Source organism: Hemicordylus capensis, chromosome 14 (assembly GCF_027244095.1).
Source record: "Hemicordylus capensis ecotype Gifberg chromosome 14, rHemCap1.1.pri, whole genome shotgun sequence".
Classification (NCBI taxonomy): Eukaryota; Metazoa; Chordata; class Lepidosauria; order Squamata; family Cordylidae; genus Hemicordylus; species Hemicordylus capensis.
Window position 1 is genome coordinate 8,158,985 of NC_069670.1, and position 21,387 is coordinate 8,180,371.

General features: G+C 59.5%; 3 protein-coding genes and 1 non-coding gene across 20 annotated transcripts in view; 2 read left to right on the forward strand and 2 right to left on the reverse strand.

Annotated features, from left to right (window-relative positions):
• Window positions 1–3: 3 nt before the first annotated feature.
• NAXE (NAD(P)HX epimerase) lies at window positions 4–5,811 on the reverse strand. The gene is made up of 6 exons (XM_053278482.1): window positions 5,600–5,811; window positions 4,618–4,726; window positions 4,036–4,146; window positions 1,804–1,917; window positions 1,119–1,266; window positions 4–823 (listed from the first exon to the last, which is right to left on the reverse strand). The coding sequence occupies exons 1-6, from the start codon at window positions 5,809–5,811 to the stop codon at window positions 621–623; spliced, it is 897 nt and encodes a 298-aa protein (XP_053134457.1). The 3' UTR covers window positions 4–620.
• A 180-nt stretch (window positions 5,812–5,991) lies between these two features.
• Window positions 5,992–21,387, forward strand: part of LOC128337455 (mucin-1) — a 32,841-nt gene continuing 17,445 nt past the window's right edge. For 10 of the 15 annotated variants that reach the window (XR_008312267.1, XR_008312278.1, XR_008312279.1 and 7 more), the window contains exons 1-4: window positions 6,021–6,237; window positions 6,601–6,744; window positions 17,712–17,965; window positions 21,054–21,305. Coding sequence is in view for 1 of the 15 variants with exons in the window: in XM_053278485.1 (XP_053134460.1) it covers window positions 6,628–7,221 (594 nt within the window). In the remaining 14 variants the exon portion in view is untranslated. Of the gene's footprint in view, window positions 6,238–6,600; window positions 7,341–17,711; window positions 17,966–18,145; window positions 18,508–20,149; window positions 20,799–21,053; window positions 21,306–21,387 lie in introns of those variants that run through there. The other 5 variants (XR_008312274.1, XR_008312268.1, XM_053278485.1 and 2 more) reach the window with 5 other exon arrangements.
• TTC24 (tetratricopeptide repeat domain 24) lies at window positions 8,452–18,390 on the reverse strand. Of its 3 annotated transcripts, none has more exons than XM_053278474.1 (9): window positions 15,199–18,390; window positions 14,602–14,817; window positions 13,831–13,959; window positions 13,034–13,155; window positions 12,706–12,825; window positions 12,011–12,093; window positions 11,571–11,680; window positions 10,969–11,125; window positions 8,452–8,982 (listed from the first exon to the last, which is right to left on the reverse strand). In XM_053278474.1, exons 1-9 carry the CDS (start codon window positions 15,971–15,973, stop codon window positions 8,919–8,921), a joined length of 1,776 nt encoding a protein of 591 aa, XP_053134449.1. In that variant the 5' UTR covers window positions 15,974–18,390; the 3' UTR covers window positions 8,452–8,918. The 3 variants fall into 3 exon arrangements, with proteins under 3 accessions (XP_053134449.1, XP_053134448.1, XP_053134447.1); XM_053278473.1 differs by having other exon boundaries at window positions 12,011–12,114; XM_053278472.1 differs by having other exon boundaries at window positions 12,011–12,156.
• LOC128337729 (U2 spliceosomal RNA) lies at window positions 18,531–18,721 on the forward strand. Its single transcript, XR_008312413.1, has one exon. It is a non-coding gene; the product is annotated as a U2 spliceosomal RNA (small nuclear RNA).

Genomic DNA, 21,387 nt, shown 5'->3' on the forward strand with positions numbered 1-21,387 from the left:
ACATTTTTCAAAATAAGGGAGTCGCAGTCCCGACTTTATTGAAGGAAAACCACAACCGGCTGTTACCATCTAAGCTGGCCTTGGATCTTTCTGCACTGAGCAAACCGGCCCTACCTTGCTTTGAAAGCAAACACAAGGAGAACTGAGCAAGGTAGCAACAAGCCCAAAATGGGGGTGAATCGACGTTCCTCTTTCCAGCCAGGGGTGCGAATGGGCAGAGTGACTTAAAGGGACAGAAGACACAGACCCCACCCACGGTGTCCTGCGGTCTCCGTTTAAACCAGGGCTGCTCAACTTCGGACCTGCTGCAGATGGTGGCCTGCAATCCCCATCATCCCTGGCTATGAGCTAGGGATTATGGGAGTTGTAGTTCAAACACAGCTGGTGGGCAGGGGGGCCTGATTCAAAACTCAAAATTCCTTGTTCACTCTGCAGACAGAGCAAAGGAGACTGCATCTCTCTCTCTCTGTAGCCCAGCCGTGTGGCCGCCTCCTCAGTCCCAACCTAGCCTACCCTCCAAGGACGGAGCCTCCTCCGTCTTCTCCCTCCCCTCCCCTCCCACCCCAGTGCACCGTCTTCCCCCAGACACCCCTCGCCCCACCACCTCCAGCCAGAATTCACTAGGAGAGCCGAAGGACGCAGTCCGTCTCCGGATACTGGGGGAGGTTGAGGGCGTATTTCTTCTCCAGGGCCGCAGGCACAAACCGGCCCCCCAGGAAATGGTAGCGGCCACTAAACTGCTTGGCCGCCCTCTTGGGTGCCGTGAGGGAGATCAGCATGTCCGGCTGGATGCCATCAGGGTTGCCCTTCTCCACGTCCCAGCCTGAAAAGAAGGGGGGGGGAGAATGGTTGGAGACGGGTTGCTTAGCCAAGCGGGGGCCACTTGTGCTCCGCCTGACTCCAGTCCTCCTGCTTACACAGCACTGTCTTGGAATCTGGCATTCTGCAGAGCAAGGAGGCAGGGCACTGGCTCAAAAGGCAGCCTTTTCCGCGTGCAAAGGGGGGGTTCTAGCCACTGAGCGGCAGCCCCAGCCTACTGACCTCCCCGAAACTGTACTTGGAGACTCCAAGGGGCCCCATCAGTCCCGAGAAGGGCCAGGCTCCCACTTCAGACTCACCCGAGGGGATATCGATGCTGGCAATGGGGACGGTGACTTTCTCCAGCGTGCTCAGGATGCTGGCAAAGGGCTCCCGCACTGCGCCCTGGAAGCTGAACCCAAAAATGGCATCCACCACCAGCCCGTAGATCTCGTCGATGAGCGCAGCCTAGAGGGCCATCCAAGGAGAAAGGGTGGGTTAGGCCCAGGCGGCAGCCTCACAGGGAGCTCCGGGCCGCCTGCAGAGACGGCACACTTGGCTCAAGGCGGCCGGGGGGAAGAGGATGCCAAACCCTGGAGCCAAGAACGCTGTGCCAGGCATGGACTCGGGAGAGCAATTCTGAGACAGAATTCCTGACTGCAGCCCCATTCCAATTTTACCCAATTTAAGGTATTTTTATACTGCCCAAAACTTACATCTCTGGGTGGTTTATAACAAAATAAAAACAGAACAAGTAAAACATTAGTTAAAACAAAAAGCTTAAAACATTAAAACTGTATTTTAAAACAGCATCTTTTTACACACAAGTCACACATCTATATTGATTGAGTTTGCTTTCAGTTTTCCAGGACTACATTTTGGCAGCAGCATTTTGGCCATTCCAAAAAGAGAGAGGGAGAGAGAGAGAAAAGTACCATTTCAAAGCTTGATTTCACACATGCAGAAGGAATTACTTCTGGACCAAAAGGAAGACGGTCTACCTACTTCTGATGGAAACTCCGAGAGGAACGGAATGTCCATCTTCTTGCACTGCGTGGTCAATCCTTCAAAGAGCGGCTTGTTGGGGCGTTTGGGGTAGTACAGGGTCGGCTCATAGCCCTGCAAAAGAGAAAGAGAAAATGTGATGAATATTTATATACCACTTTTCAAAAAGGTTCCCAAAGTGGTATATAAGTAGATTGTGAGGTTTTGTTGAAAAGCGGTATATAAATATCCGCTGTATTCATATTTGTAAATAAAAATGGCTCCTTGCCCACAAAGGGCTTACAATATAAAAAAGAAACATAAAATAGGACTCCAGCAACAGCCACTGGAGGGATGCTGTGCTGGGGGTCACCTAAACCCCCCAGGGGCAGTATCATATACTGGGCCCTAACAGCTTTGCTTTCACAAAACCCTATTAACCCTCACATTTGACATTTTGCAGCTGCTATACTGTGACGTCCCAGCAAATGGCACACTGCACATCAAAACGTGAACAGTCCTGCACTCTAAGAAATTCTCTTCATACTGATTTCTGGCATTAAGGAGGCTATGCCTAAGGTAGAGAGGATAGGGATGGGGGGCAGAGATGTGAGGTGAAAAATTTTCCTTCCCTAAAACTTCTACTTGGCTGCTTGAAAAAACCAGAGAGGAAATGTGGTGGGGGCTAGGGTCTGGTTTTTAAAAACGGTTCAAGCAATATGCGAAATCAGATCACAATCTATTTAGGGCATCAGGAAAGTGTGTATAGCAATTTTCGACCTCAAACATGCAAATTTTATGCCAATAAGGGAGAAATTTTTAGGGGAAAATTTTCCAGTTCCCGTTTTCCAAGAAAGAAAACGCGCTTCTCTGGTGGGCGGAAACCATGGTTTCCTGTGGTAACACACACTAGTGGTACCACAAAGTTTAGTGAAAATGGGTTAGATTAGTCAACTAAAAAGCTTTCAAGAGATTTTAAAAGTGCCCCAAATTAAACTAGGGCAGACTAATTATTTTTAATACAATCACTTAAGATTTTAAAAAGTGACAGGTCTAAGAAGAGGTCTTCTCTCACCCTTTTTATATAAGACGGAAGGCTTCTCCCAAGATGTTGTCCGAATGTTTATGAGTGCAGCATCACCTAAAAGCAAATCTACTCTCTGAACTACAGTTAACAGCTAACTGCAGGTTTGCAGATCGTGGATTTGAGTATCCGTGACTGGAAAACTGTCACCCCCCTCACCCACCACGACTGGAGTATTCGCAGTTGGTGCCATTAAAAAAAAATAAAATAAAAAATCCAGCCATCTTTCTGGGGTCAATATGAGGGTCTGGGGTCAATTTCAAGGGGTTGGGGGTGGTTTTGGGGGTCATTTCTGAGGATCAGGGGACCTTTTTAAAACCTTTTTTGGGTGGATTTTAGGCACTTGGGCACTCGTGATCGAATTGGCCAACCGCGAGGGTTCCCAGGAACGGAACCCTCACGTTTGGCGAGGGACAACTGTATTACTAAAGCACCTGCAAGTGTTGGATGTTTTGAGTAAAATAGATTAAAAATTAAATGAGGTTAGACGATACTGTAGATGAAACTGACTTGAGTTTTCTGTAATAGTGACCGCTTTAGCGATTGGTGTGGTGCTCACTTGTGTACGGGAATGAAAACCTTGCCGCTGCTAGGGACCACCCAAACAGCTCCATCTCGCTCTCTTTCTGTCTTTAAAAACACTTCTAAAGGAATGTTTGGTTACATCCTCAACTACACAACACTGTATATACCTCCTGTATATACTTTACAGCAAACATCAAGGAAAGAAAGAAGAATAACCAGGAACAAAGATAACAAAAGGCTTTTCTTTAGTAGATGTATAAGAAGATTGAGAAGTATCCTGTCAAGAAAAAAGCGCTGCTGAAGACCCTCTGGAGCTGCCTTTTGCATTTCCAGTGAGCTGTGCTGATGATACTTAGAACTGGGAAACATTTTTCTAGCAAATCATCTTCAAATCTCAGATCAGCTGCAGCCTTTAAGCAATGCCAGTTCCTAGGCAGACGTAATATTCCCGGCATCTTCCCGTGCCCTCCTTCAACAACAGGGAGCTCTTTAATATTCGATGTACCTGCAGGTCCCAAGCACTGCCCGCCACATGAACCAGACACCATTTCAAGCAAACCAACCCCAATTTTGCCTTAGAATAAAGCATTGCTTGTGAATGCATCCAGAATCCGCACCCAATGGAAAAGAAACCGATCACTCACAAACATCTTCAGGTGCCGGGCACACACCAAGCCGTCCCCACCGTTATTTCCAGGACCGCAGATAATCAAGACTGCCGGCTGGTTGATGGTGAAGGAGCTGGCGGGGTAAGCCTTGGGGTGGAAGAAGGGGGGGGCAGGGAAGGGGAGGGAGTTAAACAAACAAACAAACTTTGTTAGCCACCCCATAACAAATTGTTCTCTGGGCAGCTCACAACACAGCATCAAAACATCAAGTTTTAATCATCATAAAAAAATAAAACAAGTAAAAACAGGTAACACGTGAAATCACAACACACACACGGTTCTGTGTGAGTTGAGCTGCGAGGGTTCAAACACCCTGCTTCAGTCTGGTGGGAGTGTTTCTCCCTGCCCTTTTCCAGAATGCAAATGCAGCATAAGGGCCCCCCAGGGGAAGAGGGGAGACACATCCCAGCACCCATCTTGGCTCACCGCTGAGATGCTCCCTCTTGTCTCTGGGCGCAAGGCATTCTCCAAACTCCAGCCAAGTCTCGGCAGCCTCTCAAGGCCGGCTGGCAAGGTCCCCCCCCCCCCGCCGCCCTGCCCTGGTTCAAGCCGCTCTACCTTGGCAATGGCTGTGGCACAGCTCAACCCGGCCAGCTCCATCAGCTGGTCGACGCTGAATTTGTAGTCCTCAAAGAGCTCTTGGTCGATGGCCTGGGCCTCCTTTTGGCTGGGGGAAGAGAAGACAGAATCTCTTAGCACAGGATGCCAACTACATTTCCCCCTCCCCACCATCCCTTCCTCAAAGCCGGACTTCAGGACAGCACCTCTGCACCCTGGTTGCCCTCATAACAATAACAACCACCTTGCAGGGTAGGTTACAGCCCAACTTAATCCGATTCTGGCTCAGAATATGCATGTAACTAAGACAAACAAGTCAGCTACATTTACTGCTATGAACATCTTTTACTACTAAGCAGTTTAATTCACTAAAGAATACCACTGCGAATCAAAATTAATATTTAGCCCCCTTCTCCTGTCCTGTAATATCTGCTCCCTTATTTTTGCTGCAAGACTAGTTATTTCTCTTCTCCCCTTCAAGGCTTTATTTCCAAAAGCAAGAGACCCTGCATGTCTGTCCACCTGGAAATCCATAGGGAACAAAACCCCCTGGTATTTTCCACTCTGTGTATGCTCAAAGGCACTATTGATTCTGGTAGGAAACCTCTCCAGAGGCTGAGAGTTAAGATGATGCATTGTCATAGAACAGTTGTGTTTCTTTTTTGAGTCCCTCCTTTCGCCGGTGGACTCGTTTGTTCTCGCAGTTCGCCTGCATGTCAACCCTGCTGCGGGTTCCGGGTGCGGCCGGGGCGGGGGGGAGGTTGTTAATGATCTGCAACAGGCTTTCACCATCAAGTCCGTTTCCAAAAGCAGCCCTGCCGGCCACTTGGCCGCGGTCGGGTCGCCGCCGCAAGGCAGAGCCGCTTCCGATGCGGCGTCCAGCCCGGCCCAGGAGGCACCGGCGAGCCCTGGCCGCCCCGCGGGGCTGCCTCTTCCCTCCCTCCCTCCCTCCCCCCGCCCGCCCGCCCCCGCTGGGACCCACCCCAGGTACTTGGTGGCGCCGGGCGCCGCCGCGCTCTGCATGGCCCTGGCCGGAGGCTGCTGGGGCGCGCGGGGGGGGAGGAGGAGAGGCCGCCGCAGCAGCGTCGCCGCCGCCGCCGGGCAGACCCGGGAGGAAGAGGCCGCGGAGGAGGAGAGGAGCAGGCCGAGCCCCAGCAGGGCCCTCGGCAGCCCGCGCGAGGCCGCCCAGGACATCCGCAGCCTGGCGGCGGCAGGTTAGCACCAGGCAGGGGGCCCCTCTGGCTGGCGCGCCTTCTCCGAGCGCCGCGCACCCAGGAAGAGGAGGAGGAGGAGGAGGAGGAGGAGGCGGCGCGGCTGCTGCTGCGGCTGCTCTCGGGCCCGCCCCTCCTTCCGGCAGCCGCAGGGGGCCCCGCCCCGCGTGGCAGCGTGCAAGGCTCCTCTTCGGTCCGCCTCTTCCCACCCCAGTAGCAGCACCTGGCGCTCCCAGTCGCAGCCTCCCGTGGCGGTGAGCGAGCAGGGAGCGGCCTCCTCCCGAGCCAGGCGCTTGGTCCGCTCGCGCTGCCCTGGCTGGCAGCCGCCTCCCTTTCCCAGCCCTCCCCAGAGAGGCGGCCGCTGCCGCTGCCAGGGCGGGACCCGGGGCCGCCCGCGTGCAAAGCAGAGGTGAGCAGCTGAGCGCCCCCATCCCTCAGGGGAAGAGCTGACAGAGGGTGGCAGCAGACCAAGACTGGCCCTGCTCAGCAAAGGGGAGGACTGGTGCCCCCCCCTTGCCCCCCAGTGAGGATTGCTATGGGCCCTCGAGCGCCCTCAAGGTTGTGTCAGAGGAAGCTGCCTGGGCTGGTTAACCTCCCTCTCGCTGCCCGGCCTTGAGTGGGAGGCGCTGCCCGAGTCTCCCCCCAGATGCAAACCTGGGCAGCCCCCCAAGCGTCTCCTCCAGTGCAGCAGCAGCTTCCTGCCAGCCCGGCTGTGCGTACAGATGGGTGGCCCTGGATGGCGAGTTCACCACTCCCCCCTTGCTCTCCGCAGGCGAGGGACCCTCCTTGGCCTTGGACAATGCAAGCGCGCAGCCGTGGCAAGAAGAGACCCCCGGCCGCCCCTCCTGCTCCACTCCCAGCGAGCGGCCACAGCAGCACCGACTTCTCCGCGCTCACCAGCCTGCCCTCCTCCCAGGTACCCACCAGCTCCTCTGGCTTTGAATGCAGCAGCGACACCAGCTCTTCTCCCCCCTCCCCGCCTCCGGCCTCCTCAGCCAGCTCCTCCGAGCCTTCGGACCCCGGTTCCTCCCCGGAATGGGTCTCTGGTTCTGGCAGCGGGCCGCCCTCTGGGGACGTGGCCTCCCCTGCCCGCAGCTCACCGGTGGGAGGGTGGCCCGTGGCTCTCCGCTGGGACAGGGACCCTGCTGCTTCCGGACAGGCCTCCAGCCCCACCACCACGGCCTCTGGTCTGGCAAGCTCCCCCGGCTCTGGGCCCTCTTACCCTGCCTGGAGCAGCGGCCACGGGTCGGACACGGAGGGCGACAGCGAGGGCGAGGGGCCGGTCCGGCGTGCGGCCTTCTCCCCCCACATCACCCTCAAGGACCTGAGTGGAGAGTGCGGTTGCTGGGGGGAAAAGAAGCCGCGCTGGCCGAGTTGCACAGCAAGGCCGTGATTCAGAAGACGCTGACCCCGGTGGGGGTCGCCCCCTTTCCAGGCAGCAGGGAAGCCTTGGGGGCAGCTGGGGTCTTGTGGCAGGGGGCAGTTGGGCTGCCACAAAACGCCCTCGAGGTCAGGCAATAAAGTGTCATTGAGACAAACCCCCCATTCTGTGGACTGCATGGACACGGCGACACTCCCATGCTGATGCACAAGTGCCCCCTTCAGATATGTGTGCTGTACACTCGTGCAGGAGTGTGTGTGTGTGTGTGTGTGTGTGTGTGTGTGTGTGACTGTGCCTGCATTCCTTAGAACGAGGAAGCTGGTACGGGCCCCTCCAATCATGGTACAGACAGGAAGCGGACTGCTATTCCTGTGCCCTGGACACACATTGGGTGTTCAGCGTCATGCCTGAATAAGGCTGGGGTAACCCTGGGACTTTCCACTGATCACAAATACAACATTTTTCCAGAGACACAGACGCCGAAGGTGGGAAGAGGCTCTCCCCACGAGGAACACATTCCTCTCTCAAATGGGCACACTTCCAGTATCAGAGCTGGAGGCGAGCTGTGAACGGAATGGGTGCAGGCTTCGCACTCGTCCCCTGCTTACCCGGTGGGCTTTAACCACTAGACCCTCCTCCACCCCCTCTCCCTGTGCGAGTGGGGTCATTGCACATTTACACATATGGAAAAGCCACCAGAGGGTCTGGTTTCAAAGCGCAGACGGTGGTGCAGAAGTGCGACCCCTTGTGCAGGGCCTACTGGCCCTAACCTGTAGCCTCGCCCTCTTTTTTGATTTATTTAACCACCATGCCCTAATTAGTAGCACTCCTTCCATCCCTGGCCCCACCCTTCTGGAACGGGAAAGGCAGATTCGGCGCAACACCTTTTATTATATGACCTGGAGAACTTCAGGGCCGTTTAACGTTCCGCTAGATCTGCCAAGTCCAGCCCGCAGCACCAACTGGGTTCCAGGACCCGCTAGGGGTGGTTTTTAAAACGGCGCTGGATGTGCCTGGGCTTCCAGAGACCGCAGAAGCGTGGCAGAGCAAAGAGGCCTGTGGGAAGACCTTGAGGCTGGTAATTTCAGAACTGGGGCTGAATTCGCCAGGTAGCCAAGGGAAGAGAGTTGGGGCACCGTCCCTCTGAGGAGGGGTGGAAATCTAGGGGGGGCGGGGGTGTCATTGTGGAGACACGGTAGAGCTCTATAACTTTATGCCTGGTGTGGAGGAAGTGGCTAGAGATCACCTTTCCCCTCTTTTAATACTGCGGTGGTGGTCGCTCAGTGAAACAGACAGGTTACAACAATGTTGTCAGCCAGCCTGAGCAGTTTAAATAATGAATAAATAATAATAAATTGACTGGCAGTAGACTCAGGACAGACAAAGGAAAATGCAACGCAGGATTCACCAGTGGAACATGCCGCCACAAGATGCAGTGAGGACCACCACTGGCTTAGTCATTCATGGAGGATGAGGCCTTATCGGCGGGTATTCGCCATGGGAGCTCAAGAGAACCTTCTGGCTCAGAGGCAGTCTAGCTTCCCGGAAGCCTCCTTGCAGCTCCTCTCTCCAGTGGGGCTCCTCTCACGGTCCAAGAAGAACTGGCGCGTGCTGCCGTTTGCGGTGGGTGGCTGGGCCCCGAGTCCTTGCGCGGAGGGCCCGGCGTCTGGAGCCCCCTGCCGGCTGGCCTGCCCAGCATCACGCTCCCGTCACATCAGGGCACAGACGACGGACCGGAGCCTGGCCCCCCACCTCTGCGGGCCGGGGAGGCGTCTGGGAGAAGAGAAGCACAAGCCCCGTCACTGGGACGCCCTGGAGCCAGAAGAGGCCTCCGAGCCCAGGGCAAGAACCGGCTCCAGCGTTCCTGAGGGGTGGGGGTCCAGCCTCTGCCTGGAAACCTCCAGCCAAGGAGAGACCCTGCAGCATGAGGCAGGCTGTCCCACGGCCCAGCCGCTCTTGCCGTCCACAAGCTCTTCCCAGCGCCTCGCCCAGATCTGCTTCCTTGCAGTCCCAGCACCTTGGGGACCTTCTGCTCTTCCCAGCCCTGCAGCCTCAGGGGGAGACCTGACACTGCTCACACAGGGCGGCTCCCGTCCAAATGCAAACCAGGGCAGACCTTGCTTAGCCAAGGGCACCGCTCAGGCGGGCCGCCCCCAGCACTCCTCCCGGCGAAACAGACCCAGCTCCTGCAGCCTTCCCTCGTAGGGCCTCTGCTCCCCAGCCCCTTCGCCACCCGCCTCTCCCGCCCTCCTCGGAGCCCCTTCCCGAGAAGATGCCCCATTCCGGTTTGGAGCGGCTCCCGCCGTGCTTCCCTTCCCTGCAGGTCCACCTTCCCGTTTTAAAAAGTCAAGTCTCTAGTCCCTTGGACGGAAGGAGAACCGTGCAGGCCGTATCCTGCCCTATGGCCCACCGAGGAGGACGCCTGCTCCCGGGCAACTCACAGAAGCGAGCCTTTTCTTCCCAAAGGGCATCAAATGGCCCCACCGCGTGGAGATGCCCCCCAAACAGGGGCCCTGGGAGAGCCGGCAGCGGCAGCGCGCGGGGCCCTCTCCCGGCTGCTGCCTGCCTGCCTGCCTGCCTGCCTCTCCCCGGCCCGGTTCTGGCCAGGCAGCCTCGCAGGCCCACCCACCTCTCCAGGGTCCCTGTGGCCCTCGGGGTGGCCTGTTGGGGAGGCAGGAGAAGGGAGAGGGCAGTGAGCCCGGCTGGGCGCAGCAGGGAGGACGCCCGCCCAGATCACGGCCAGCGCTCTGGCCCTGGGAGGGAAGGCCCCTTCCCCTCGGGGGGGGGGGGGAGGCCGCCTGCCAGGGACCTGCTGGTGCACCCCCAGGGATCCCCACTCCACCTCTGCAGTGGGGCAGGCCTCTCTTGCTGCTGCTGCTCCCCAGCGGTGGGTCTTGAGAGGCCTCCTGCCTCCCAGAGAGCTCCTGGAGCAGTTGCTGAGCCCCTGCTTGGCATGCAGAAGCTCCTAGGCCAGCCCCTGGCAGCATCTCCGGGCCGGGCGGGGGAAAGACCCTTGGAGGGCTGCTACCAGTCAGAGCAGACCACCCTAAGCCAAAGGACCGAGGGCCAGACTCAGCCGGAAGGCAGCTGCTGCCGCCGCCATGGGACATACTTCTCTGTGGGCGGCGGAACTCCCCATTCTGGAGGCAGGGCTGGTGGAAGGGATCGGGGTGCTGGCAAGAGCCAGGAGGGCTGGAAAAGAAGAGGGTGGGTTGCTGGCTCCAGAGAGACCCCCGGAAACCCAGAGACCCCCCCTCGGAGGCGGCCGCTTCGTGTCTCTGGGAAGAGGCTGAGGAGATGGAGGGCCTGGAGGGAGGGGCCCTGCCTTGCCCCCCTCTCCTCTGCCACCCATACTGGTGCGCCGCTTTTTAGCAGCAGTTCACGCCGGAAGAGGAGCCCCCCCGTTCTCCACTGAGGGTCAGCCAAGCTTCCTCCCTGTCCCCAACTCGGCTGATCATGGCTCCCTTTGAGTCCTGGTCCCAGAAACCTCTCTGTGGGACGCCCAAGGAGGGATGCCTCGAGTCGGGGGTCCCCAGATGTTCTTGGACTACAACGCCCATCATCCCCAGCCAGGAGGGCCAATGACGTCGACATCTGGAGACCCAGGATTGCAAATTATGCACAAGCATTTTCAAATTAAATTGTTGTTATTTTTAAATGAAGGTGGGGTGTGTGGGGGTGGGATGAGCTATTTTTTCCAGAAGGAAGGAGACGGCGGCAGATATTCCCAGCAGCCGCAGCGATGGCTTCTGGGCTCACCTGTCAGCCTGCACCTGGGCCCAACCGCCTGGCGCCGCCAGGGGCTGCCGCTTGGGGTCCTCCGCACTGCTGCCGGCCAGCACTGCAAGACCGTTGGGGATTCTCGGAGCGGAGGAGGAGGTCTTGTCGCCGTGCGTTGCCAGTTGAGCTGCAACTCCTGCCTCGGAAGGGAGACAGAAAAGGTCAGGAGGGAGTGTCGCCTCTCCTCAGCGTAGGACTGCCAAGAAGGGTGCTGTGGGATCAGACCTCGCCCAGCACCCTCCCGCTTCCCACAGGAAGCCCCCGAGCAGGCCACCAAGGCAGGAGCTCCGTCCTGCAACTCGTACTGAGAGGTAGACTGCCTGGGAACATGGAGGCTCAGCAGCAGCCAGAAGACACCATGAATTTGCGTCTGTACGCTTTAGGAGCCCATCTTGGGCACAGCCCCATCCCGTCTGGGACCAGGAATTCCTCAAACCCAGGATTCCGCAGGCGGGGGCCCTCTGATATTGTGGGACAGCAAACCCATCTCCGTGCCAGGGGAAAGCAGTGCAGCACCTCCCTCAGACTGAGATAGCCAAGCCCACCCCCCACCCCAACGAGCCCCTTACACCCTGACTCACCCGCCGGCGGGGGTCTCCACTGGCTGCTCTGAGGGACTGGAGCCCCCTCCCCGAGGGCAGGCCTGCGATTCAGTGGGGCAGAGACCCGCTGTCCCTGTTGACCTGGCAACCTGCAAGCAGCGAGGAAAGGGGTGCTGGAGCTGGGAGACCACACAGAGCTCCTTTGCCCGGCGTCTGAGGGTGGCTGGGGGGGCCCTGGGGTGCGCATGTGCACGCATGCATGCGCGTGCTGCTGGAGAATGCCAGCCCAGCACCGGGAAGCGTTCAAGGGGCAGCTCCTGTGGCGTGGGGAGAGGGGCATAAGCGGGCCCTGTGGGTCGCGGGGACAAGGGGTGCTCTTCCCACTGGCTCGTCAGACCAGGCACTTGAAAACGCTGCCACCGAGTAGGTTCCCCGCCCTCCGAGGAGAGCGCTTCCAGCAGACGCACAAGAGGACTTACGGCTCGCTTCCGTGGCTCGCTTCGCACGCTGTCGGAGGCGCGTTCTCGTGCAGCGGCATGGCGAAGCGGGCCTGGCCGGAGCTCTGGGAGGCAGAAAAAGGCTGCTGAGGGGGGAAGGAGGGAAACAGGCAGGCGAGGAGTCCGAGCTAGGAACAGAGGAAGCGGCCGTCTCAAAAACCAGGCCTTTGCTCCCTCTGGCTCAGGACTGTCTGCACAGACTGGCAGCGGTGCTCCAAGGTTCCGGGCAGGCGTCTCTCCCAGCCCACCCTGGAGCTGCTGCTGCCGCCAGGGAGTGAAGCTGGGGCCTCCGGTATCCTCCCCGTGCCGGGGGAAAAGGGGACCCTTCGCGCTGGCTATCACCAGGCCTGCTCTCCTGCCCTCGGAAGAGTGGAGCGGGAAAGATTTCCTCCAGCCGTCTGGATCGTGCCTTCCCACTGGAGAAGCCTGATGCTGGGGCGGGGGGGACAATTCTCCTCTTGCCTGCCCGCCATAAACAACATCCCCCCCCAATTAACTTGTCTCAAAGCAACCACCAGCCAGCCAGCCTGGCCATTCCTTCCTTCCCAGCAGTTCTGTGGGTGAACATTCCGTGACGTCACAGCAGCTCAGCCAATGGCGGGCAGGGCCAGAGCTTGCAGGCCCAAAGCCACGTTCCGTGGAGGGCGTTGGGGCCAGACGGCCAGCCAGGAACTCACCAGGGGAGCAGCTGGGACCCTCCCGCTCCCGCGGAAGCAACGGCTGCTCATCGAGAGCTTGTTCTGGAGGGCGTCTGTCAGCTTGTTCACAATCCGCTCCTGCGCGGTTTCGGAGACGTCCTGCGGGCCAGAAAAATGCACGCCTGCAGCTATTTTCTCCGTTCTGGCCATTAGATGCGCTGCTTTAATTGTCTTCAATCAACTGGCTAATTGACCTCCAGCCGGAAGGCCTCGGGTTGGCCGTCCCGGAATTTGCCGGTTTGCTTAATGAAAATCTCCGTGCCGGGACGCAGCTCAAGGGTCTGCTGCCAAATGCCGGACCGCCTACCTGGCAGGCAGAGAGCAAGGCGAGAGCTTCTTTATAATGCACAATGGCCTTTTCGGGGTCCCCCAGGTGGAGGCACGACGACGCCAGCCCCTCACAAGCCTGCCACTGTCCTTGGCGGTCGTCTGGGGAGGCGCAGGAGGGAGACAGTGAGGCAGACCGCCCCAGACCCCAGGCAGACAGGATCGGGAGGATACTGTGGATCAATTCCACGAGCCACCCGGCTTCCCGCGATTCCACGCCGGGCCCCATCCTGGCCAGGGACTGCCCCTGAAAAGCAGAGAGGCCGGAACAACGGAGGAAGCTGCCTCCCACTGAGTCAGACCCTTGGTCCAGCTAGCTCAGCCTGGTCTGCTCTGACGGGCAGCGGCTCTCCGAGGTGCCCGGCAGGGGTCTCTCCCGGCTTTTCGGGATGCTGCCAGGGACCTGCTGCGTGGAAGGCAGAGGCTTTGCCCCGGAGTCCCCTGAGGGGAATCCCCTTACAGAGCTCCCGTGCCGTCTCCCATCCAAACGCAAACCTAGGCAACCCTGGCTGCACAAAGGGGACGATCCAAGACCGGCTCTCCCCCCACTTGGAGGGCCTGCTCAGAGCCAGCGGGATCAGGCCAGGCTGCGTTCCCCTCTTCCATTGCCCCCTTGCGGCTCTCCGGCAGCTATGACGGGCCCACATCCAAGGGGGCAGGGGGGCCGCTGGCCTCGTCCGGGGGTGGCCAACCCAAGGCCAGCCTCCAGCTGCGGACAATGGGCTCTGTAGTCCAAGAGCAGCTGGGGAGCCGGCCCCTCGCCTCGTCCTTCCTCACCCGAGTCCTTGAAGGCCTGGAGGGCGTGGAGGTAGTTCTCCCCGGCGGCCTCCTGGTCCCCCAGCTGGCTGAACGCGAAGGCCAAGTTGCCGAAGCACTGCCCTTGGGCCCGCCTGTTCCCCAGGGCGCCTGGGCGGAAAGAGGGAGAGAGGGGCAGCCGGTGGTGGGTCTCTCGCCAGCCGCCCTCCCAGAGAGTGAGCTACAGGCCGGGGAGTCCCCAGGGGGTCCCCTGCCTCCTCCCCAACTCCCGAGTGGCAGCCCTGCAACACTGCTCTAAGAACACTGGCCTGCCTCGCAGGGGTGTAAAGGCAACTGGGTCTGAGGTGCTCCCCACCGGGGGGCAGGGAGGGAGCCCCACATCCCCCTCCCCCTGAAGACCAAAGCCGGCACACCCTCCTTGGCCCGAGAGCTCTGCCTTTGGACCAGCACACATTTCGTCGTCATCACTGAATTCATTTATGAGCCGCCCATCCAAAACTGGCTCTGGGCAGGATCCCCCCCCAAAACCAGAACCACACGGAATAGGAACATAAAAGCCTAAAGCCGTTCTCAACCTTCACATCGGACGGGCGTGAAAACCGTCCAAGCCCCTTAAAGAGGATTCAAGCCCAGCGGGAGACGCCGACCTGCACTCGGCCGGCCGGCCAGCAGGGGACCCGAGGAGGGAGAGGACTCCCCTTCGCCCCCAAACTCCTGCCGCAGCACGGGTGCGAATCCACCCCCCCCACCCCCCTCATGCCGAAGAAGAAGCGGGCCCCTCTGGCAACCTACTGTGCAAGGAAGCAGCTCTGCGGTGGAAGCCGAGGGCCGGTCCGAAGTTCCCCAGGGCGTTGTGCGCGGCACCGAGGTTCTGCAGGACGGCGGCCTCCCTGTGCTGGTCACCGCCGTGGCTTTGGCAGAGCGGGAGGGCCTTCTCGAAGCTCTCGGCCGCCAGGGGGAAGATGCGGAGCTGGGAGAAACTGAGGCCGATGTCGTTGTAGAGCTTCCCTGGGGAGACGGGAGCAGAGGGATCCTAGCTCCGTCCACCACCCAGGGCGAGGGCTGGAAGGGCAGGAGGCTGGCCACTGGGGCAGGGGATGATGGGAGCTGTAGTCCGACTCTGTCTGGGGACCCCAAGCGGAGAACCCTGCCTCCGCGGCCGCAGGTCCACATACACGTGGCATCTGTGCACCTGCGCCAAGGCTTGGCCACGGGGAGGGGACTGAACCCCCGGGAAGGACGACGTTCCCAGCAACTCACGGCCAGTGTCCCCCCTTCCCAGCCAGCGGAAACGGGGGTTGCTCTGGGGACCCCCAGGTCAGGGCAGGGCGCGGGGGGCGTGGCCGGCTATAACCCTCCCCCCCCCCCGCCGCCTCTCCGGCCACGTACCCAGCAGGGCTCTGCTCGGGATCCGCTCGCACAACGAGCGACACTCGTTCAGCACCTCGACGACCTGGCTGGCCCCGTGCTGTGGGCTGCGCAGCATGTGGCCGGCGGCTTCGGCCAGGGCCAGGGCGGCCGCCTCCCAGCTCTCCCCCTCGGCGAAGGCCCGGCCAGCCTCCAGGAAGCACTGGGCGGCCCGGGCGGGGTCCGCCATCCCCAGGTAGCAGTAGCCCATCTTCAGGGAGGTGCTGGCCTCGCTGCCGGCCTGGGCCGAGCGGTAGTGGGCCTGGGCCTTGCGGAAGGACTCCAGGGCCTGGGGGAAGTCGCCCAGCCCTTCGTGGGCCGCCCCCACGTTGAAGAAGAGGTCCCCCAGGTGCTCGGCCGCGTCCCCTTCCTCGGGCCGGCAGCGGGCCAGGAGCTCCAGCCCTTTCTGCGGCTGGCCGGCCTCCACGTAGGCTGCGCCCAGGTTGAGCGCGCAGGCCTGCTGGGCCTGGGCGCTGGGGGTTGCCAAGGCGAGGGCGAAGGCCTTCTTGAAGCACGCCAAGGCCTGGGCCGGCTGGCCGAGCAGCAGGGCCGCGTGGCCCTCCCGGGTGAGGGCCTCGACCTGCCCTTCTCTCCGCGAGGGGTCCCCCGCGCAGCCCTTCTCCGGCTCCTGCTCCGCCTCGGCCCTCTCCTTCCGCCTCTTCTTCTCCTTCTTCTTCTTGCCGGACAGCCGAGGTCCCTCCGGGCCGCACTGGGGGGTCAGCTCGGCTTCCGGCACGGAGGGGTCTCCGGAAGCCATGAGGAGCTCAGGCGAAGGGTGCTGTCATCAGCCCCCCGTGGACAGAGAACCGGCCGCGAGCATGCAGGATCGCCCCCCAGCGTGGCAGCCTGAGTGCCGTTTCATATCGGAAAAGCACCTCCGGAGACGCTGAAAACTCAGCCTGGCGGGAGGCGGGCAGAATTAACCGGCCCGTCAGAGAGAGGGGAGCACATCCTGGGCGCGAGAAAGCCAAAGGGAGCTCACGGGATTCCTGAGCATGCGGGAGAGGAGCCACCGTTGCAGCCGCCAAGGAGCCTCTTCCGCCTTGGCTTCAAACTGGGGAGCTAATCGAAATGCGTGTCTGATTCAAACAAACGATCACGTCCCAGGACTCGCCGAGAAGCGGTTCAGCCGTATTTGGGGAGAGACCCGCAGAGGTCTCGGATGGGGGGTGAGGAGTCGCAAGGCGTGGCTGGACGGAATCTGCCAAGTGCCACCAAGGGGGTCTCCAACACGTCCCCCTCTGGGTCTGGGTCTCCTCGCAGGGCAGAGCAAAGGGGATCGTGGCCTCGTCTTTGTCTCCTTCTCTTCAGTCAACGGTGCAGGGACCGCAAGCCTGCCGGGGCCTCTTCCGGGGTGGGGACACTAGGAAATATCGCGCAGGCCAGCTGCCTGGCAGAACAGCCACCGGCCTCCCTCCCGGGATGGCCTGCGAGGATTGGGTTTCCTTGCGGGCTGCTGGAGCCAGGCCGGCTGCTCTCCATGGGAACCGGCTCGGAGAGCCCACCTCTGCCGGGCACGTCACAGGCTCTTCCAGCCCGGATGAGTCCCTTCTCAGGTTGCCTTTCGCAACACCGGGCCAGGTCTGTGAGCCACACTCCTGCCTGCACGCAGAGGGACACGGGGAGCTGCCTTCTCCTCCTCCCGAGTCAGACCCTCGGCCCACCCAGCTCAGTCCGGTCTACCCGGACGGGCAGTGGCTCTGCAGGGATTGACTCTGGACTTCCTGCGTGCAAAGCAGGCGCTCTGTTGCCGCTGAGCTGCAGCCACATTCCTGCCCGCTGCCGGCCCGGGTTTGTCAGACCAGCCTGCCTTCTGCATGCAAAGAGGGTCTCTGTTGCCACTGAGCTGAGCCGTGACCCAGAGCCCACCCCTTCCCCAAAGATTCCCTGCAGCCTCTTGGAGGACTCAGTGCAGGGATGAAAAGCCAGCCAGCCCGCCTAAGCCTGCTGCTTGCTAGAAGGACAAGCCAGATGCCTGGAAGCCACTGATTCTTATGCGGAGGAGTGTCTGGCACGGCCCATTCACACCTCCTGGCCATCCAGAGGCTCTATTCAACTCCCCCACCCAGCAATCAACTCCCTGCTGATGGAGGGAAACCCTCTGGCCTGTCCAGGGCGAAGAGAGCTCTCCTGCTTGCTCTCCAGGGAGACATCCAGAGGGAAGTGCCGGAAGCAAAAGCCTCCTCCGGATTTAGCTGGCGAAGAAGAGCCTGCAGAAGCCGAGGAGAGCCCTCCTTCAGGTGGGGGCTTCATGACGCTCACCGGAGGAGGACAGGGGGCCCTCTGTCCTTCCTCGTCTGGCAGTGCTCTGGGTGTGGCCTCTTCCTTCCCACCTGGCATTCCTGAGGACTAGCACTTTGCTTTTGTCATGCAGATGGAGGTCTTTGCAGGGCTATTGACAGCTCTTATCCAGCCATTCCACTCTAATCAAATCCAAGGGGCGGGGAGTGATGTTTTGTGTCCTGGATCTCACCTTTTATTCCCTCTCTTTTCAGACTGCCAGCACCTCCCTCAGGACGTTATCTGAGCAATCTGGCCTGGGCCCTTGTGCAGATAAGGAGGCCTTAAGGCTCTTTTTTTCCCTCCACACAAAGACACATCCTGTCTTCCCAAAGGACTGGAACTGCTGTGTTTTTCTCCACCTGCTGCTGCTGCTGCTCTATTTCAGAAGAGGAGGTCGTGGGTGCTGGACGGAGGGAGGTGAGCCGAGGCCGGTGACCAGCAGGACAATGCAAGTGACAGATGGGCTGTAAGTACACCCCGGATTTGATTCCCTTCAGTTTTATTAGCTTTCCCTAACGCTCTCAGGTGTTTTCCTTCCTCCGCCGGCACCGGAAGCCCGTGGGCTCCAGTCCACGGAAAATTCTGCTGCAGTAAATGTGTTAGTCTTTCGGGTCCAACAAGACTCTTGGCTGATTTTGCCCCATTTTTCGGGGAGCGATTCTAAGGGGAGAGTGAAAAGCAACAGCTTTGGAACAGGAAACAACGGTGCCGGCACTGAAAGGGTTAAGAGAGCATGCTGGGAAAGGGGGCGGTGTTATGCAGATTTCAGGCCAATGGCCGATGGAGCCGGGGCTAAGGGAGTCGTGAAGCTGGCGAGGTCCCGAGACCCCACGGATTCTGAGATTAAAAGGGCCTGGCGGGGAGGCTTCCCCTCGATGGGGAGGGATCTGCGTTCTGGGGGTGTCTCTGGAGGGCTGGCGGACGGGGCTTCCCCCTCTATGGGGCTGGGCCCCTCGGGGTGCCGCGTTGCTCTCGGAGCCCTCGAAGGGCCCGGGCTGGGAACGAAAGGTCGGTTCTGGGAGAGCCCTAGTATCGCTTCTCGGCCTTTTGGCTAAGATCAAGTGTAGTATCTGTTCTTATCAGTTTAATATCTGATACGTCCTCTATTTGAGGACTATATATTAAATGGATTTTTGGGACTGGGAGATGGAATAGGAGCTTGCTCCATCCACTCCACGCATCGACCTGGTATTGCAGTACCTCCAGGAACGGTGCACCTCCCCTCTGGGGAGAATCTGCTGGGTTCAAAGACAGAAAAGATCCTCCTCCTCCCCCTCCTTCCTCTGGGCTCCCCTTGAGAGGCTTCGTTCTCCCCCAGGACTTCCTTCCTTGCTGCTGCCGTTCTGCTTCCGAGAGGTCTGCCTGCTTCCTCTGGGGCGCTCCGAGCTCCTCTTAAGAGCTGCATTTCTCTGGGAACAGCTTCTCTCCCACAGTTTGGATGCTCAAGTTCTGGCCTCTTGCACCTGCCTGGCCTCGGGACTCTCAAAACTGGCTCCGAAGTCTGCCCATGGATCTTCCTGCAGCCAGATGTGGGCAAAGATCTGCAGAAAGCAGAACTGGGTAGAGTCCCCCGAGACCTGCGCAGAGACACTCCGGAACGTGATCTGTCAGAGACACTCCGGAACGTGATCTGTCAGAGACACTCTGGAACGTGATCTGTCAGATATTCCCTCCGCCGTCAAGGACCCAGGCCCTGAGGCTGCAATGGGTGGAAGAAGACGGGCACAGCCCCGCCGGCCACACGCAAGGTCTTAACATGAAAGAAGGTTCTCCCGATGGAAGAGGAGTGTGCTCCATCCACCCCACACATCAACTCTTGAGAGCCTTATTTCAGGTCAAGAGCTTCCTTGCTGCGATTCTGATGGCTCCCATTGGTCACTTCCGTGGCCTCCTCTCCATCAATGCATCTAAAAGCGGGGCTGTGAGTTCTCTGTCCACGCCCCACTGGTCCTACTTGGGGGGCTGCGACCCTGGCAAAGAGTCAGTCAATGCAATGCCGTTCATTCTGATCAAAGACCAGCACGGAGCCATGACTGAGAGAGCTTGGCTCATGTGCAAATGGAAGGGCTCGCCCTCCTAAAACCCTGAGGAGGGGAGCCACCTACGGCCTGCCCTGCAATGCCCACGGGGGGGGGGGGGCGAAGCCACCACACGCCCCACCCTGGCCTGGTGGGAAGGAGCTCCACCGGAGCTGCAGACAAGCCCAGTGAGGTTTCTCCCCCTGCTGGAGGAGGCCAGACCGCCGGGATACCCCCAGAGGACCCCCCAGACCACACGTTGCCTCCCGCCCAGAAGATGAGGCCGGGTTCCCCCACTCTCCTGGCTTGGACTCCATCCTGGACGCTGTCCAGATTCACATAAACGTGGACCCGAAGGAGGACATGCATATACTGGCAGCTCGCGACTAATTCAATAACAAAAGCAAATATTTATAGATCGCTTCCAGAGTGGTTTACACAGAGAAATAACAAACAAATAAATCAGGTGGATCCCTGTTCCCGAGAGGCTCACAATCTCAAAAGAGACCTAAGATAGACACCAGCAACAGCCACGGGAAATACGGTGCTGGAGGCGGAGAGGGCCAGTTGCTCTCCCCCGGATGAGTCCCTTCTCAGGTTGCCTTTCGCAACACTGGGCCAGGTCTGTGAGCCACACTCCCGCGTGCACGCAGAGGGACGCGGGGAGCTGCCTTCTCCTCCTCCCGAGTCAGACCCTTGGCCCACCCAGCTCAGTCCGGTCTACCCGGACGGGCAGTGGCTCTGCAGGGATTGACTCTGGACTTCCTGCGTGCAAAGCAGGCGCTCTGTTGCCACTGAGCTGCAGCCACATTCCTGCCCGCTGCCGGCCCGGGTTTGTCAGACCAGCCTGCCTTCTGCATGCAAAGAGGGTCTCTGTTGCCACTGAGCTGAGCCGTGACCCAGAGCCCACCCCTTCCCCAAAGATTCCCTGCAGCCTCTTGGAGGACTCAGTGCAGGGATGAAAAGCCAGCCAGCCCGCCTAAGCCTGCTGCTTGCTAGAAGGACAAGCCAGATGCCTGGAAGCCACTGATTCTTATGCGGAGGAGTGTCTGGCACGGCCCATTCACACCTCCTGGCCATCCAGAGGCTCTATTCAACTCCCCCACCCAGCAATCAACTCCCTGCTGATGGAGGGAAGCCCTCTGGCCTGTCCAGGGCGAAGAGAGCTCTCCTGCTTGCTCTCCAGGGAGACATCCAGAGGGAAGTGCCGGAAGCAAAAGCCCCCTCTGGATTTACTTGGCGAAGAAGAGCCTGCAGAAGCCGAGGAGAGCCCTCCTTCAGGTGGGGGCTTCATGACGCTCACCGGAGGAGGACAGGAGGCCCTCTGTCCTTCCTCTTCTTGCAGTGCTCTGGGTGTGGCCTCTTCCTTCCCACCTGGCATTCCTGAGGACTAGCACTTTGCTTTTGTCATGCATATGGGTGTCTTTGCAGGGCTATTGACAGCTCTTATCCAGCCATTCCACTCTTATCAAATCCAAGGGGCGGGGAGTGATGTTTTGTGTCCTGGATCTCACCTTTTATTCCCTCTCTTTTCAGACTGCCAGCACCTCCCTCAGGACGTTATCTGAGCAATCTGGCCTGGGCCCTTGTGCAGATAAGGAGGCCTTAAGGCCCTTTCCCCCTCCACACAAAGACACATCCTGTCTTCCCAATGGACTGGAACTGCTGTGTTTTTCTCCACTTGCTGCTGCTGCTGCTCTATTTCAGAAGAGGAGGTCGTGGGTGCCGGACGGAGGGAGGTGAGCCGAGGCCGGTGACCAGGAGGACAATGCAAGTGACAGATGGGCTGTAAGTACACCCCGGATTTGATTCCCTTCAGTTTTATTAGCTTTCCCTAACGCTCTCAGGTGTTTTCCTTCCTCCGCCGGCA

What these genes read in the sequence shown, in the direction of transcription:
- NAXE (XM_053278482.1), bottom strand. Translation starts at nt 5,811, where the DNA reads ATGTCCTGGGCGGCCTCGCGCGGGCTGCCGAGGGCCCTGCTGGGGCTC. An exon ending in CCCGGCACCTGAAGATGTTT is followed by an intron (nt 1,918 to 4,035) that starts GTGAGTGATCGG and finishes TCTCTTTTGCAG; the next exon opens with GGCTATGAGCCGACCCTGTA. An exon ending in CAGCATCGATATCCCCTCGG is followed by an intron (nt 824 to 1,118) that starts GTGAGTCTGAAG and finishes CCTTCTTTTCAG; the next exon opens with GCTGGGACGTGGAGAAGGGC.
- TTC24 (XM_053278472.1), bottom strand. Translation starts at nt 15,973, where the DNA reads ATGGCTTCCGGAGACCCCTCCGTGCCGGAAGCCGAGCTGACCCCCCAG. An exon ending in CCCGAGCAGAGCCCTGCTGG is followed by an intron (nt 14,818 to 15,198) that starts GTACGTGGCCGG and finishes CCGTCTCCCCAG; the next exon opens with GGAAGCTCTACAACGACATC. An exon ending in CCTTGCTCTCTGCCTGCCAG is followed by an intron (nt 12,826 to 13,033) that starts GTAGGCGGTCCG and finishes TCTGGCCCGCAG; the next exon opens with GACGTCTCCGAAACCGCGCA.